The 17,646-nt window shown below is 33.0% G+C and overlaps 1 protein-coding gene across 3 annotated transcripts; it reads right to left on the bottom strand.

Annotated features, from left to right (window-relative positions):
• Nucleotides 1-261: 261 nt before the first annotated feature.
• Nucleotides 262-17,567, bottom strand: LOC106061606 (NADH-ubiquinone oxidoreductase 75 kDa subunit, mitochondrial-like). 3 transcript variants are annotated; one of them, XM_013219788.2, is made up of 19 exons: nucleotides 17,319-17,567; nucleotides 15,515-15,611; nucleotides 15,232-15,329; nucleotides 15,043-15,150; nucleotides 14,777-14,853; nucleotides 14,538-14,619; nucleotides 13,835-13,977; nucleotides 13,484-13,669; nucleotides 12,618-12,717; nucleotides 12,206-12,352; nucleotides 11,020-11,165; nucleotides 9,397-9,525; nucleotides 9,139-9,205; nucleotides 8,550-8,612; nucleotides 7,323-7,481; nucleotides 3,201-3,354; nucleotides 2,242-2,417; nucleotides 1,915-2,049; nucleotides 262-1,038 (listed from the first exon to the last, which is right to left on the bottom strand). In XM_013219788.2, the coding sequence occupies exons 2-19, from the start codon at nucleotides 15,582-15,584 to the stop codon at nucleotides 862-864; spliced, it is 2,217 nt and encodes a 738-aa protein (XP_013075242.2). In that variant the 5' UTR covers nucleotides 15,585-15,611; nucleotides 17,319-17,567; the 3' UTR covers nucleotides 262-861. The 3 variants fall into 3 exon arrangements, with proteins under 3 accessions (XP_013075242.2, XP_013075244.2, XP_055874658.1); XM_013219790.2 differs by having other exon boundaries at nucleotides 17,384-17,567; XM_056018683.1 differs by lacking the exon at nucleotides 17,319-17,567 and adding an exon at nucleotides 16,560-16,689.
• Between the last annotated feature and the right edge of the window lie 79 nt (nucleotides 17,568-17,646).

Below are 17,646 nucleotides of genomic sequence, written 5' to 3'. Positions count from 1 at the left end.
ACACTTCTCTTTACATAGAACTGGATTATATTACATTTTTGTGAAACTATCACATGGTGTTTCAAATGTATGCAAGTCCAAATTTAAAATGAGAGATGTCATAAATCAGCAAATGTAATGTTCAGAAAATGACAAATATCTAGAGCTCAGACTTAAGTGGTTTTCAATGAAACATGACCAAATCATAAAGTAAATTTTAAAACCTTGAGGTGTTAAAGTGTTGAATTTAAACAGAAAGAAATGTAAAGTTACAAATACCAATATTTTAAATTCTCTCTTTATTTTGGTTATCGAAAACCCAGCAGACTCAACAGAGTGCACTGACCTATAGCTAAACAATATTTACAAAACAGGACATCGCTGTCCCATTATTTCACATGTTATACAATTAACAAACACTGTTCATTCATCTAAATATATAGAGTTAGCAAGCCTAAAAACACATTTAGAACTGCATGTTGGTGATCTTTCTGCATACATTTCCAGTCAGTGTCTGTATACAAATGTTAGTCACAGTTGTGTCCTACCTAAGTCTTAGACAATGTTAATATGCATGTAAAATCAAGAAACATACAGCTGCTGTCAACAAATACTTGTATAAGCATTTAAACCCAGAAATAAGTTAAAAACTTAACATAAACAATTACTTCCTTTTAAAGTAGAAAGAGAAAAACTGAGAAACTTCTGCTGTCCATTCACTTTGTTATTGGTCTCTCCTGGTGATAATAGAAATGAAGGGATCACAATGGCTGCTTTTTGTGGACTGAATTGTTAAAACAATTTGAAGAAATGGTCATTTCCTGCAGGGTGTCTCCACATTAAATATTGAAATATCCTAGAATGCTACACACAACAGAAAAGTTAGGCCTTGGCCTCTTGCTTTGAGTATGGGTTCTTCTCTGACTCCTTACATGCCTGGATACACTTAGCCATTGTCAGGGAGGCTCTGGAAATGGGATCAGTCATGTAGAAGTCTTTCAGTTTCAGCATGGTTGGGGAAATGGCTGTGTTAACGTTGACAATAGGGTCCTTGATTTCCTACAAGATTGATAATAATGATTTTTTTTACATTTTAAAAATAACAAAAAACTTAGTAGCAAATGTTCTATTATGATTTAGCAGTTGATGTCCTCATGTTGTAGGGACTGGACACAACCATAATTTGCTTTGATTCTCGCTAACAATACAATCATTGTCCCAATAGCCACTTACGCTTGCTAGACACAAAGAAGTCATTCATAAAGGTTGAAAACGTAGCTCAGTAGCAATGGCGGAGAACGATCCTAGGAATAACATACTGAGATCCTGCCACCAACAGAGAAATCCTTTGCGACATGGGCACTCACCTCTAAGTGAAGTGGTGACCGAACATCATTTGAGATGCATGGACATATCCTTTGACAAAACAAAACTCCTTTACCAATGTCAAGCATAACATGGATAACATGGAAGCCAAAAAGAGAAAAGCGAAAACAAGGCCGTCCATGTATAACATGGCGTTGCACCTTTTCAGATATAATTTTTATTTGGTCCAATCAAATGGAAATTCAGTTTGACTACAATTGACACCTCAGCGTTTAACTACTCAAATCCATGGCGCCAGTTGAGGAGAGGTTGTGGAAGTCACCAATAAAAAATCTCTATGGAGTTAGCTTGCCCTATGTGCCAAACTGTACGAAGATTTAAATATATCTCACTAAAAAATATCAGGTGACATATAGGGCTGGGATATAAAAAAAAAATAATTAATTCCAACCTTTAAGATTTTTGGCAACCAAAGGCTTTACCAGGGACCAGCAGGTTTTACAAAAATCTGAGAGGATGTATTTGTACTTAAGCTCAAAGAGGAAGCGTCCGACTGGCAGAGTTCTATGAGATTGACTTTGAAATGAAACAACCAATGGAGTCACTTACTGTTTGGAGTTGGTAAGCTTGAGCCTCAAAGCCAGATTCATTAACTTGCCCTGGCTGATCAAATGTTGGAGAAATCTCACCTAGCCTGGCACGCACATCAGCCAATTTGTCATATGGCAAAGCAACACCTAAGATCTGAATACACAGCAAAGCTTTTATAAAACCTCGACATTGAATGAAAATTAACATATGAATACGTGGAGAAGAAAATCAAAATGTGTCAACAAATAATTGTACTCATTTACAGTAAATGTTTTAAAGTTACAAGAAAAAGGTAAAAAAGAAATTATATTGTTTTTCAGATTGAAAAAAAATAAAAAGCCTGACCTCAGATAAGGCTCGAATAATTTTCCAGTCATGTCTTGCCATGCCTGGTGGGTTCACAGCTTGGCGGGCAAGTTGGACTCTTCCTTCTGTGTTCACATAGATGGCATCTTTTTCAGTGTAAGCTGCGGCAGGCAAAACAACATCAGCTATCTGAGCCCCATAGTCTCCATGATGTCCTAGAAATACAAAAGATATAAGTAATGACTGCAACAGTTAGTGTGGACTTCTTAAATAAAACTTTTTTTTATTGAATTCTTAAAGAAACACTTATTAAGAAAAAGAAAACTAAAATTCATCATTTGAAGAAAATTTGTAAATTGTTAAAAATGATACATGTTCTGGCATATCAATTTCATTAATCATATAAATAAAGTGATTAAAATGTTCTGTGTCATATAGGCGAGTTGAGTGTCCAAATGATTTACTAGAAAGATATAGTTAAGTTTACTTGTGGCCAAAGCATAAAAGGTTGGCACAAGTGACTAGAACAATGACCAACAGTCTTCACTCTTCCCTACAAAAATCTGACATCCATTTTAGCTTTATGATTAAATGTGTCCTTATATACATAATAAAAATCACACTTCACCAGGATTGGAACTCTAACATTCTTGGTTCATTTACCTATCACTTTACACCTCTTCAGCCACCATGTTCTTTGACAAATATATATTAATTTAAAACAATTTATTTGAATACTCCTTAGACTAATGATTTAAACAGACGTCTTAAAAATATAGAGGAGTGGTGGCTGAGTGGTAAGGTGCTTGGCTTCCAAACCAAGGGATCTCAGTTTTTAATCTTGGTAAAGACTGATTTTGAATTTCAGAAGTCCACCCAACTCACATTAGATGAAGAAAGTAAAAGCAGTTATCTATTGTGCTGACCACATGACACCCTCATTAAATATTGGTCATAGAAAAAGATGACCTTAACATCATCTGGCTTAAAAATCTTACCAATATAAATAACAGAAGAAGATGGATTTATCTTGTCTTTGGACACAGTGCCAGCGTCTGCTCCCAACAAGAAAATCAGCTCAGCTTGGAGTGCTTTTAAACCTGAGACACCAGGCTGATAACCAAGGTCCAGAGCACCAACTTGAGAAGCATTCTGGATAAAGTAAGCAAGCATGAAATCATTGTATAATGACATCGATCTTTTTAAAGATTTTAAAGTCATATTGCTAGTTTATAATTAAAAACCTTGTTTTGCAAAATGTAATTGTTATAAATATTTGTCAAGACAATCACAAAATTTCCTTATTCCAAACAAATTTAAAACAGCAAACATTTTCTTTTTCCAAACAAAAAACCACAATGTCACAAATTTGTTCCTGACAAACTGTTAATTTTAATTGATCAAGTGGACTAAATTATTCAAATAAGCTCACCTATGAAACAGTCACAATCTAGCTACATTGTTTCTACAGCAATAGCTCACGAGAAAAACAGTTGCGACACGACTATCAACACATTATATTAACTTATGAGAAATGGCAAAACTTTTTAAAAAATTAAGTTTGAGATTTATTTAATATCTGTGGTCAGTAGCCCTAAGAGTTGATAGCTGGTCAATGGTTTGTAGCTCAAAACAGCTAGTATAGCTTAACTGATGTAGGCATATTGTATTATTAATATATAAAGATGCAAACAAAGATGCATCATGGCACTGTGTACCGTGTGGGTTACCTCAGTTTACATCAGGACTGTTTGATTCCTTTGATGCAGACACTTCTAACCCATACAACATCCTAAACACCGTCCCAAACCAAACTCACCAACCACTAGCCAGATCCACTCCTGTTAAACCTAAATCTACTAAAATTAATACAACAGCCTCACTAAACAAACCTACTAAAGAAGTAACACCAAAATACCTTAAAACCTTAGTAATAAATTTTCAAGCATAAGGAACAAAACAGCAGACTTAGAAATTTTATTAGAATGTGAGAAACCAGACATAATTGCAGGCACAGAAACTTGGCTACATCCTGAAATTTATAATGCAGAAATTTTCAATAGTAATTATGAAATTTTTAGAAAAGATAGGGCTGATAATCATGGAGGAGTTCTTTTAGCAATAAAAAACACTCTTATAGCAGAAGAAATTACCTTACCTAACTCAAAAAATATAGAATCAACATTTTGTAAAATTAATACCACCTCAACATCCCTAATAATAGGCAGCATTTACAGACCACCAAATTCTAGTTTAGAATACATGCAGGAACTATGTAATCAGATTACTACACTTAAAGAGACAAATAAAAATGCAGTTTTTTGGATTATGGGTGATTTCAACCTACCTGATATAAATTGGAAAACACTAACCATAGATAAACACCAAAACCTTAAGGACATAAATGAGATTTTCATAGAAACTTTACACAACCTAAGTTTAGATCAAATCATTAAAAAGCCAACTAGATTAAACAACACATTAGATCTCTTCTTAACCAACAGACCTGGATTAGTAGTTGATTATGATATTATCCCTGGTCTATCAGACCATGAGATCATAAAAATACACAGTCAGATAAAAGCAGTAGCCAATACAAAACCCAAAAGAAAAATCTTACTCTGGAATAAATGTAACCTAACACAACTACACCAAGCTGCATTAAACTTTCAACAAACATTCTTATTAGAAAAAGACATTAACCAACCAGTCGATGACCTCTGGAATTTCATTAAAAACCATCTTAAAAGCATTATAGAAAATCATATACCAACTAAATACACATCAAACAAAATAAATAAATGCTGGTTTAATAATAGACTAAAGAAGCTTTGTAAACAGAAGGAAAACCTATATAGAAAATTTAAAGAAACAAATGCAGAAAGAGTTTACAAAAAGTATATAAAAATTAAACACTTAACCCAAAAAGTAAGCAGACAGCTGCAGAGTGAATACATAAACAATGTAATATCTAAAGATAACAACAAAAACCTATGGTCATACATTAAGTCTAAGAAAATGGAAACAACAGGCGTAGCGCCATTAAAAGATGAACATAACATAATACATAATGATAATGAAACTAAAGCAAACATTCTTAACAAATACTTTGCATCAGCATTCTCAGCCCCAGGAGACAAAGACATATTACTGAATTTGAACCAAGTAGACAACATAGAAGATATAGTAGTACAAGAAAATGGAATTCAAAAACTATTAGCCAACACCAAACCAAATAAAGCTTCTGGACCTGATGGTATTCCAGCTAGATTACTCAAAGAACTAAGTAATGAGCTAGCCCCAGTGTTCAAAATACTCTTTCAGGCTTCACTTAACCAGGGCAGAGTACCAAAGGACTGGAAAGAAGCTAATGTCACTCCCCTATTTAAAAAAAGGAGAAAAATCTGACCCAGGAAACTACAGACCAGTATCACTTACCAGCATCACATGTAAAATCCTAGAACACATAATATGTAGCAACATCATAAACCACTTAGACAAACATAATGTCCTCACAACATACCAACATGGCTTTAGGAAATATAGATCATGTGAAACACAACTAATAGGACTAATTGATGATTTTTCAAATGGTTTAGATAATAGTGAACAAATAGATGCTATCTTACTAGATTTTTCTAAGGCTTTTGACAAAGTTCACCACCATAGTTTGCTTAAAAAATTAAAATATTTCGGCATTAATGGTCCACTGCATCAGTGGATTAAAGACTTTCTGATAGGGAGAGAACAAACTGTAATAATAAATGGCTCTAAATCAACACCGATAACAGTAAACTCAGGTGTACCTCAAGGAACAGTCTTGGGTCCACTACTATTTTTAATTTACATAAATGATTTACCAAATTGCATTACTTCAGGAACAAAAGTCAGATTATTTGCAGACGATTGCATAATATATAGAACAATAAAAACAACACAAGACACAGATATTTTACAAAGAGAATTAGATGAATTACAGAAATGGGAATCAAATTGGAGCATGTCTTTCCACCCAGAAAAATGTCAGTTGTTAAGAGTAACAAAAAAACTAAAACAAATTAATTCCACTTATCTTATTCATGGCAAACCAGTAACACAGACTAAAAACGCAAAATACCTAGGTGTTATAATAAATGAAAAAACTGTCATGGAATCCACATATTGAAGAAACTACACAAAAATCAAACAAAGCATTAGGATTTATTAAAAGAAATTTCTATAAATCAAATAAGAACATAAAACTAAAATGTTATTTAACCTTGGTTAGGCCAATAATAGAATATGCATCCTCTGTTTGGGACCCCTCAACTCAAGAAAACATTAAGAAACTAGAACAGACACAAAATAGAGCAGTGCGATTCATAACAAACGAATATTCACATTTGACTAGAGTAACACCTTTAGTAAAATCACTAAATTTAGAAAGCCTTCAGGACAGAAGGCTCAAAAGTAAAGTAGCAATAATACATCAAACACTGAACCATAATCTTCAAATACAAAAACAAAATTTAATAAAATACTCTGAAAGACACAAAGATAAAGGCACATTCCTCGTCCCATATGCTAGGACAAATTTGTACAAATACTCCTTCTTCCCTAGTGCTATTAGAGCATGGAATGGGTTGCCTGAGCTAGCCAGGAAAACCAGTGACTTGGCAGAATTTAAGTCATTGGTTAATATGCATGACTAAATGCATGACGCGTAGGACGTAATCATCTTCTTTTTTGAAGTAACGTCTGTATTATATAAGATATATAACTTGAACAAGCTTCTTTAAAACAAAACTGAATATATATTTTGTTTTTAAATATACACAGATTCGATCTGAAAGTTGATGTATGTAGAAACACTAGTAAAATAATTATTTAAACAAGAAACACTAAAAATTTACATATTTTCTGTCTCATGTCTCTTCCTTGTCTCTCCTCAGTGCATCTTTTACACCAATAATTTGGTGATTTTATCAGAACCTATTTAGCTTTCACAGCTAAATAACCTGCCCACCTTTTCTCTTATTATTACAGTAAAAACAGGCACAAACAGTCCAAAACACACAGGATCTTTGTTATTCATTGATTAGTTGGTCAAGTAGAGAACATTTTTTTTAAAATTAAATCACCTTCTGTAATAAATTGAAAATTTTCCAATCTTTATGTTTCAGATTCTTCCTGAGTCGTTCTGCTATATCCTTTACTGCATTATAAATTACTCCATTCTCTGTTCCCTGAAGGCAGTCTGTCCCCAAGATAATCATTGGTTTGTTAGCACTGGCCAATGCCTGTAGAATAAGAATTGAAATATTAGAAAGCTATTTAGTGAAACATTATAATCCAATGTTTTGAAAAATTCTAAAATTTGAGAATTAATTTCAAGTATAAATCTCTATGCAATCACTGTAAATAAATTCTTTTTTTTTTCCAAAAGAAAATGTTACATTGGGCATAGAAAAGAAAACCTCAAGTTTCTAAGAGGGGTAAAATAAGGGAGTTTATTTGTAGCTCAATAGAAAACAATCTTTAGTGCATTTTTCTTTCCTAAGAATTTGAAAGGAAATCAAGACAGTGTCCAGAAGTAAGAGACATTTTAATTCATTATAATTCATATGTCCTCTATTGTCATCCTAGTTAAATGGTTTTGTTCTGAAATTCAGCATCAACCACTTAATTGAATAAGTTTAAGATATTATTTCAGGAATGGAGATTGTTATGCCTTAAGCTAGTAAATAACGGCTGTCTGGATTCAAGCTGGGTCATCGAGACAAAGTCTGATGTATACACAACAACAACCTATGAAGGCTATCATCCAGCTCTTCTCTTTTCAAAAATTTACAATAACTGCATCCTTTTCAGCAAATGAACATTCCACATTCCTGTGTAAGACTCTATCTTCTCCAAGCATTCATGTTTTTATTGAAGCTAGAGATAGATCAGGTTCACAGACCAATGCTGGACTTGGTTTGTAGAAAAGGAATAAGTCTAATTTTAAATTCCAAGAGCATACCAAAAAAAAAGTTTAAATTCTTTCTCAATGAATGGCAATGAGATGTTGAATTATTCTTTTTTATGGTTCGATTTATAATAATAATAATAATAATTCAATTTAAATAGGGCTGCTAAAAAACAAAATGCAGGCTCAAGGCACTATAATTACATACGACATAAACACAGAAGTAAAATGACAAACTAACCTAAAAAAAAAACAAAGTCTTAATGTTCTTAAATGTAGTGAAGCATGTTGTTTGTCTGAGATAAATTAATCAATTAAAAGATACAGATTATTATAAATTTACATTCAAATTAATAGAACAACTAATAGATACACAAAGCATACAAGTTTCTATACTTACTTTGCACATTGGGTGAGTGCCTGCAGCCAGATCTTTCAAAACTATGAAACTGTCACCAAGATACTGTGAACAGCATAGAAGTCATTAATAAAAAGTATCAAGCCCCTTTAGCAGAACATAATTTCTGTTAGAAACTATAGCTTATAGGACAGCCTAAATGGCTGGAAATTGTAATATGATAATCTGTGTAATAACATTTGCAGCACAATAACTAAGTCATAAAAACAATGATCATTGTGTCTGAGCTAATAGGACAACTGCAAAAAAGGAAAAATTGGTGGGAGACAGAAGAGAGACACTAGAGCAGCAGGATACTAATCACTGACAGGAAATCTAAATAAAACTGATAAAAATTAGTCAATGAATTATCTTGTGTTATGTATTTACTCAATAGTTTAGCATGCTTTTAGATTCAAAATGTTTGTTTTTTAATATTGCCATCTTTAAAACAAGGTTATGAACTTTGTACAGTGCATCTAATAAGAAACACATAATAATGCCATGTAGCATCAACACAAAATATAACATTGTTAAGAAATATATGGTAATACTCTTCCAAATCACAGAGCACTTAAAAAAAACAACTAACTTGATATTCATAAGAAAGGTCGACTGGAGCTCCAAGAACCCCAACACAAACTTCACTGTGTATCCATCTGAAGAGGGAAAAAAATGCTGAAGTTAAGATGCTTGTAAAATAACAAATTAACTTGTAAACAACCCTAGATTTTAAGAAGTTTTTACTGCATTAATGACAACAATATTTTCATTAACATTACTTATAAATTGATTCTCTACAACTGAGTAATATTTACATAGGGTATATTTTTCATCTAGATGTACATACGTTTTCCTGATACGAGCATTGATCAAAGGCGCCTCTAATCTTGGATTTGTGCCTATCAGCAAAACTACATCAGCCTGTTCTATGCCTCCTATTGTTGTGTTGAAGATGTAATTAGACCTGAAGTCGATGCTGTATGAATCAAAACAAGTAATAATAATTAGAATGTATTGGTACGTCATAAATGTTTACATTACTAGACAGACAGTAAATATTAGTAAAAGTAAAGCACAATGACCAACTGCCTTTTCTTTTCCCCAACTATTGTCAGGTACCCATTAGAGCTGGGTGGACTCAGAGGCGCTCAAAGATCCCAAAATTCAAAATCTCAGTGACTATTAGTGGACTGTGCTAAATCTTATAATCTTCTTGTCTTTTAACATTCCTTCAAAAGAGAAAAATCATTACGTCCTAAACCATCCACATGTTAAAATAGTTGAGCATGTTAATTAGGGACTCAAACTCTGCCGACTCATTGGTTTTCCTGAATGATTCAGGCAACCAGTTCCATGCTCTAATGGTACTAGGGAAGAAGGAGCACTTGTTCAAATTAGTCCTAGCAAAGATGTAATTCATTCTTTGAAATAAACAGTAGCTAGAAATCTTGTACTGCTTAGAAAATAATGGTGAAACAAAGAACTGCAAAGGCATTACAGTCCCTAGTTTGTGAAAATGTTGGGTTATCTGGTAAAAGGTTTTTAAAAAAAAAAACGCAACTGTTCTTGTATTTATTATTTGCTTGAGAATTCTTAAAACTAAAATAACTAGTAAATACATTATGAAAACACAGACTCTATCCTCATGAAAATGAATTAATACAATACAGAATGTACAGTAATTTACCCAAGACAGGCCTCAGTCAAACTTTTGTCTAAAACATCCGAAACATGTAAAACATTTTACAAACAAACAAACAAACATTTTACAAACAAAAATGAATTAACACACTACAGAATGTGCAGTAATTTACCCAAGAAAGGCCTTAGTCACACTTTTGTCTAGAATGAAAATTAACTTTTAAAAAAATGGATTTTTCTTTTTTTAATTTTTGATTCTCAAAGTGTCTTTAATTTTAAAATTCAAGCAAAAAATGGCAAGCAAATACAGTTATGAGTTAATATTAAAACATTCACACAATGTCTGGAGTGGAACGAAGAATGTGCTAAACTTGAAAGGCTCATTCCCAGATTTCCCCAAGTTTATATAGGACTTTGAAATATTCTGCTAACTCAAGAGGATAGCAGAAAACTTTCTTCTAGTCCATATTTATATATAAAACTGTGCACTTTGATGACTTGGCAGTACTAATAAATGACCACAATCTGGCTAGATTTAAAAACCCAGCGTGTTGACCTGTTGAATCTTCCACATTTCTTTATCTCTCATTGCACTTCTAGAATATTACACTGTGAAGGCTATTGTTACTGCCCTTAAGCATTTCGAACAAACTAGGTGTGTTGATATGGACATTGTTCCTTGAAAGTCATCATGATAAAAGGCTGTTAAATACATGACAAGAGGCCAGAACATCCACATTGCTTTAAACAAAAAATACATTTAAAAAAAAAAAACTTAAAATCTTCACAACATTCTTCAGGAAGTCTTCTTTCGTACACATGTACTAACCCAGAGCGATTCAAGGGGAATGAGTCTTCAGTACAGAGCAGCTCTCCTCCAAGACGGTTGATCATGTCCTTCAAGCAAACCATGGCCTCAGCATCAGCAGTGCTCCCAGCTACTCCAGCTATTAACTTGGGATCCACTTTCTTGACCTGAGGGGTAGTATACATGTCACAACTTTAAAGAAATAGTGTCATAACAATGTAAGGCAACTCAACGAAAAGGGAACAATGGCAAGACACAAGTTTAATATGTCACTTAGAAAACAAGGCGACTATAAACAACCAGCAATCATCACACACAGTTCTCTTCTTCCTTTCACCCCATAGTCCCACCACAGAATAGGGTTATTACGGTAAATAAATAAATATAATTAATCTAGTGGATAGGAGTTAGATCTATGTCAAACTTGGCTAATGTTCCTTTCAAGTTTTTTTTTCTTCGAAAGGAAAATAAAAGTAGATTGCGAAAATGGGTTTACCAGTTAAGCTGTTACATTTACCCGTTAAGCCTTTATATTCATATCAAATATAAAATACTGTGAAAATGGGTTTAAATAGAGATAATTTAGCTTTTTTTTTTTATTTTTCAGGCCCCCCGGTCTCCGCAATGATCTAAGGAACATTCATGCCAAGTTTTATCAAGATTGTTCAAATGATTTTGATTTCTATGCGGGACATACATACATACTTTCTGTTTATATATATATATATATATATATATATATATATATATATATATATATATATATATATATCGTTCTAGGTGATCTTTGTAGCAGTATGGTGACAGACTGGTGTATGTGTATTGGCTGACCTTAATGACCTAAGGTAAACCTGTGTTGACATGCCGACTGGTTGGACTAATGGAGTTGTAAATGAACATGACTTGTGAGAGTGTCAGGTTTTTGACATTTGAGTGAGTTTTGTGTTCTGAACATGTAGAGCTAAGATCTATAAAAAGGTTTTGTAGTTTTAATAATAATTTTTGTTGCTGTAGCTTGCTTTACAATGAGTTCGAGAGTTGTTTAAATAATAATTTTAGTTGCTTGTAATTTGCTTTACAATGAGTTTGAGTTCATCCATTAAGTTGCTGTTTGATCAGTGGATAAGTAAAGAAACACCAAGGAAATATTTTTTATGACAATGCTTTAAATCAAGTTTTGTAATTATTTGCAAACTAATAAACTCACCTTCTCTGCTACTTTGACAAATGCAGTCTCCCAGTCTGTTGGTACTAACTGACCATCGACATTTATAAATGGTGTTGTTAACCTTTGGCGTTTAAGTCCATCATAAGCAAATCTTGTTTTGTCTGAAATCCACTCTTCGTTGATATCCTGATTTAAAGAACAACTTTCATAGACTTAAATTTGTAGAAAAGTATAGATCAGATTTACCTAATCTACACCGATTTTTTTGTTTCATTTTTTTTTTTAATGTTAGGGGTGGAACGAAGAAGGAGCTTAACTATAAAGACTCATTCCCAGAATTCCCCATATTAATATTGGACTTTGAAACCTTCTGCTAACTATGTCAGATAGCAGAAAATGTATTGTTTCTATCCATTTTCATTGAAAATAAAAAGTAAGTAAGTTTTCTAACCTCATTAACTCTGGGCAGTACTCTCATGACTTCATTAGTTCTCATGCCCACAACAATATTGCTTCCCACAGCATCCATCACATCAATGCTCTCTACCTTCCTGATATTTAGTTGCAGAAATAAATAGATTAACACCTTGGCTCAACAGATGTGATTAACAACACCATAAAACTATTCTCTGTTACATTTACCACAAAGAAACAAATGTATATAATGAGAATGAAGAAAAGGCCCATTAAAAAGACAAAGATTTTAATTTGCATTCTACACATAGATTACTTTACAGGATTTAAAATGTACATTTTTCTTTAATGGTACTTCATTTGATGTTATTTCTTATATTGCTTACATTGCTGAGCATTTTAAGCAAGATTTGTGTATTTTTTTGCCAGTTATAGAACACCAATAAAAGCAAATATCATTTAACTTAAGTTGCAAAATGACTTTTTAGAAATATATACGGACAATTTAAGATGTCTAAAACAAGGGGGAAACTGTGTGTTCAAGCTAGTTTGGAAGAATCGTCAGATAAAGTGAGCTTGTATTTAATAACATTTTTTAGTTGAGAAGAGGAGACGATTAGTTCAAAAGAATAAACTACAGTTTTCTCCATTTCTATTGTTAAAGAAACTGAAATGATTCAGATCACCATCTTAGGCAACTGTTAAAAGTTATGTCAATGACTTTATTGCAAGTCAACATATTTGAATCACAAATATACTGTTAAAAGTAATGACTCTGTACCAGCACATCATCATGAAGACAAATCCTTTTTTTAATGAGGACATTCTCCCGCATTGTGACTTTTCTTGTGTCTTCTAATATGGGTCATAGATTTTATTCCTTTAACGTAATGATGAACTTACCTGATCTCCCATGGTCTTGCAGTGAAAGCATATGGTTTCGAGGTTAAAGCTCCTACAGGACACAAGTCAATCACATTGCCAGAAAGCTCTGATTTAAACATTTTCTCCACATAGGTTCCAACCTGCATGTCCGTCCCTCTACCACTGGTACCCAGATCATCCACACCAGCTATTTCACTCGCAAATCTGTTAATTATCAGGAAAGCATACCGGTAAATTCATAACAACACAAAAGATTGTACAACTTATGTTTAATGAACAAATGTAACAGATTATCTTCTAATATCAATTAGTGTGTACAGTGGCTAGGTGTATATAATGATGAACTACTTCTAAAGTGGACAATCTCACCTTATACACCTGGTACACTGAATGCATCTAGTCATGATGGTTTTGATGAGAGGGCCAATATTTTTATCTTCTACTGCACGTTTTCCTGTGAAGGCATTATCTGTGAACCTACTTCTATCACTACCAAAGGCCATGGACTGGTCCTAGAAAAAAAAAAAAAGGGACAGAAAACTCAGGTACTGTCTCCTAGTCAATTTTCATTTTGATTCTCAAAGTGTCTTTAATTTGAAAATTCACTTCACTAATAGCAAGCAAACACAGTTATGAGTTAATAGAAAAACATTCACACAATGTTTGGGGTGGAACGAAGAATGTGCTAAACTTGAAAGGCTCATTCCCAGATTTCCCCAAGTTTATATAGGACTTTGAAATATTCTGCTAACTCTAGAGGATAGCAGAAAACTTTCTTCTAGTCCATCTTATTTAATAACCTAAAACTGTTTCAATCATTCTAACATAAAGCTCTAAGCATTAGAAATGAGTTTTCCTGTTCCCAAAAATGGTATTCCAGCAATCAATCTTTTATCTCATGGCCACCTGATAATCTATTTTTGCAGTTTTGTAATTATATCACATGATGAAGCCAATTAAAAACCTGTTTACTAAATAATTAGTACTTGGCCATTTAAAGTACAAAAAAAAAAAGATAATGTTAATCTGATTAAAAAAAAAATATTTGACACTATTACATTACTCTTCCTACCTGCAGGTCACATTCACCTCCCTGATCACAAATAGGACAGTCTAAAGGATGATTCATCAATAAAAACTCCATGACACCTTCCCTACAGATGGGAAATGATTAGTTCATAAATATTCAGAAGTATGCAAAAATATAAATAAAAGAAACAGTTGCAAAGACATTCTTTGTTTTCAGGAGATATTTCTGAGATAATATTTGTATTATTTTCAATAATTAAGTACCCTAACTACTGAACAAACCTTGCTTTACGAGTCATTGGAGAATCTGTCTTAACTTTCATTCCTTTCATCACTGGCATAGCACATGATGCCACAGGCTGAAAGTAAACTTTATTAAATACTTTCGACCATCAAGACATAACACAGTATATAACAACAGAAATGAACAATTGTCAATAATTTAAGCCTCATTTTTAACAATGTATAAAAATAGTAAAAGAAAGTAATTTTTTTTTTATCCACAGACAAGCCTAACATTGTCTTTAGAATGTATACAATGATCTTACTTTAGGTGACCTTTCTACTTCAACAAGACACATTCGACAGTTGCCAGCAATTGAGAGCCTGTCATGATAACAGAATCTTGGTATTTCCACGCCTGCCACAGCACATGCCTGTGAGAAAACAATGTACTTAATGATGTGTTTAAACTTTGTACAAATGTTGTGTAATGTTGTTTGCTATTAACATCCTACCTGCAAAACTGTTGTGCCTGGTTCTACAAATACTTGCTTATCATCAATAAATACTTCAACCAGTTCTGGAGCAGGGGCTGGCTGTGTTGATTTAGTAGCTATTCAAAATTTGAAAACTATTTTTAATGTCCATACTTGGTAAACTAGCTTTCATATATATATGCTAATAAATAATACACCAAAGATACAACTATTTAATAACATTACATACAAGCAATGTATAATAATAAATAGTCATGTACATCTTATATATTATATGCAATGCATCAACATGTGTAAATACCTATTTGTGTTAATCCTCCTAAAACATTCTGAACTTTAGCAACTTGGCGTAAAGGCCACAGTCGCAGCATGGTTCAGCCTTCTCTTTACTCCAGAATCTAAAAAAAAATTAAACCAGAATTTATTTCTTATATGCAATAAGAAAAAAATCTTCAAAATGAATATATTAATTAAGTAGTCAAGCCTTATATGCTTCTAGTTTTTATTATATACAGGGCATTCTTTTTTGTTTGTTTTTTTTTGGATAATTTTTTTACAGTTATAAGCCTTCAATGTATTTATAGAGTTTAAGCACTTAATTTTCTCTATCTATCCAAAATAACACCATTAAATAAAAAGATAATGGATCTAAGATGTAAATAATGAATTTTTCCTTTACTAAACATTATCAATATCTCTTCTTCTTCTTCTTCATCGTTCTCATTGTTATGTTGGAGTGTTCATATGACTAGACCAATACATGAGATGAACTGCGCAGTGGTTTCCAAATCAGGGAGCTCTCCATATAGTTTTCTTTCTATTGGGGTGATTTGGGGCCAATGTCTTATACGGGCCTCTTGGTAGAGAGAGCAGTTTTGGAGGACGTGGTCGGCATTTTCTGGTGATACTCCACATGGGCAGATTTCACTGGTTCCAATTTTGAGCTTCCGGAACATGTGTTGTCGCATTCTGTTGTGTCCGGTCCTGAGTCGAAAGATTAGACGTTGGTCTTGTCGGGATAGCTTATAGTAAGCATCATCTTTCTTGTGATTTGGATGGGAGCTCGTCCATTTCTCATGATCAATATCTCAAATTATGATTATTTGATTGTTTAAAAAATTGAAAAGAACTGTATACTATAAACCTTGATACTTCAACTGGTGGGTTATGTATATTGCATGACTCTCATTTCTCAATAAATAAGGAATTGCAAAATATAATCTACATATGTTGCATAATGCCTTATTAGCATCCAGAATACTATAAAAATCCTAACACACATTAAAGCAATAGGACCTGCCCCTTTAAAACAAAATAAGTGTTAACTGTAAATAGTATAAACATACTTTACATAGTAACATTGGTCTGTAGCTCAGTCTATAGTGACTATAGTTATAGTGACAATAGTTTTGACATTAGTAACTATCTTAGTTTCTAGATGTAGATTCCAGACACACTACAGTCAAAGGCCTAGGACTAGTAGAGAGCCATATTCAGTATTCATCTAGAATCTAGGACATCTAGGACTAGAATCTAGATCTATTGAATTATATTCTATGCATTAAAATCTATTGACTATTCTGTAAAAAAAATATATATAAAGTATTCTGAACACCCTCCCTCGACTCTCACTCTCCCTCAGCTATTCTGTAACTGTCCAGCCCAGATGAGAGATGACAATGTTAAGATTCATTTGTCACTAACTGTCAGTAAAAAAAGACAGTAGTTAGACAAGTAGTAGTGTCAGAGTCGCTCAAGTCACTGACAAGTCAGTTAGTATAGTAGATTTAGTCACTTAAATCACTGTGCCTGTGCAGCGTCAGAGTGTGAATAAAACAATAAAACACTGACTGTGATCAGTACTGATCAGTCAAATCAGTGTCTGAGGTGTCTCACTGTGTCTGAGACTGAGTGAGTGTGTGCATGCATTGTCACGGCCCGGGTAGTGAATCATTGTGATTGTGACTGGAAATTCACTTGAATCATTGTCATGAATTTAGATCTACCAGTCAACTATTATAAAATTATCTGATGCTAGATCCATATATTTTTATTGCTTTTTCTACTGGAGCTAGTCCTAGACTATCTAAAATTAGACTCTCTACCTTTGTTGATGATAGGAATTTATAATCACTATTAGTATTCCTATCAACACGAAACCCTTATTAACCTTAGTTCGGCCTCGAATACACTTCCGGTGACCTTAAAAAATAAAAGTTTTGTTTGTATTAGATTTCTAGTCTACATTAGAATCTCGTAGACTAGACTAGATCTAGATTCTACTAGATCAATAAAATCCTGATCTAGACGTCTACGTTTTTTCTTATGTTAATAAATTCTAAATCTAATCTATCTACTGATTAATAAGAATCCCTTTCTCTTAAATTATTTTAGTGGAGCTCTAATCTAACTTCTAAGACTTTCTAAAGAATA

The sequence above is a fragment of the Biomphalaria glabrata genome, chromosome 1 (genome assembly GCF_947242115.1).
Source record: "Biomphalaria glabrata chromosome 1, xgBioGlab47.1, whole genome shotgun sequence".
NCBI classification, from domain to species: Eukaryota; Metazoa; Mollusca; class Gastropoda; family Planorbidae; genus Biomphalaria; species Biomphalaria glabrata.
Note: the sequence above shows the minus strand (reverse complement) of the source record. Positions and strands in the feature narration are given on the sequence as shown.

Excerpts from the sequence above, each read along its gene's own strand:
- LOC106061606 (XM_013219788.2), bottom strand. The coding sequence starts at position 15,584 with ATGCTGCGACTGTGGCCTTTACGCCAAGTTGCTAAAGTTCAGAATGTT. Across the intron at positions 12,718-13,483 it reads GCAAGACCATGGGAGATCAG|GAAGGTAGAGAGCATTGATG; the intron begins GTAAGTTCATCA and ends ACTAAATATCAG. Across the intron at positions 2,418-3,200 it reads TTCTTCTGTTATTTATATTG|GACATCATGGAGACTATGGG; the intron begins GTAAGATTTTTA and ends TTGTATTTCTAG.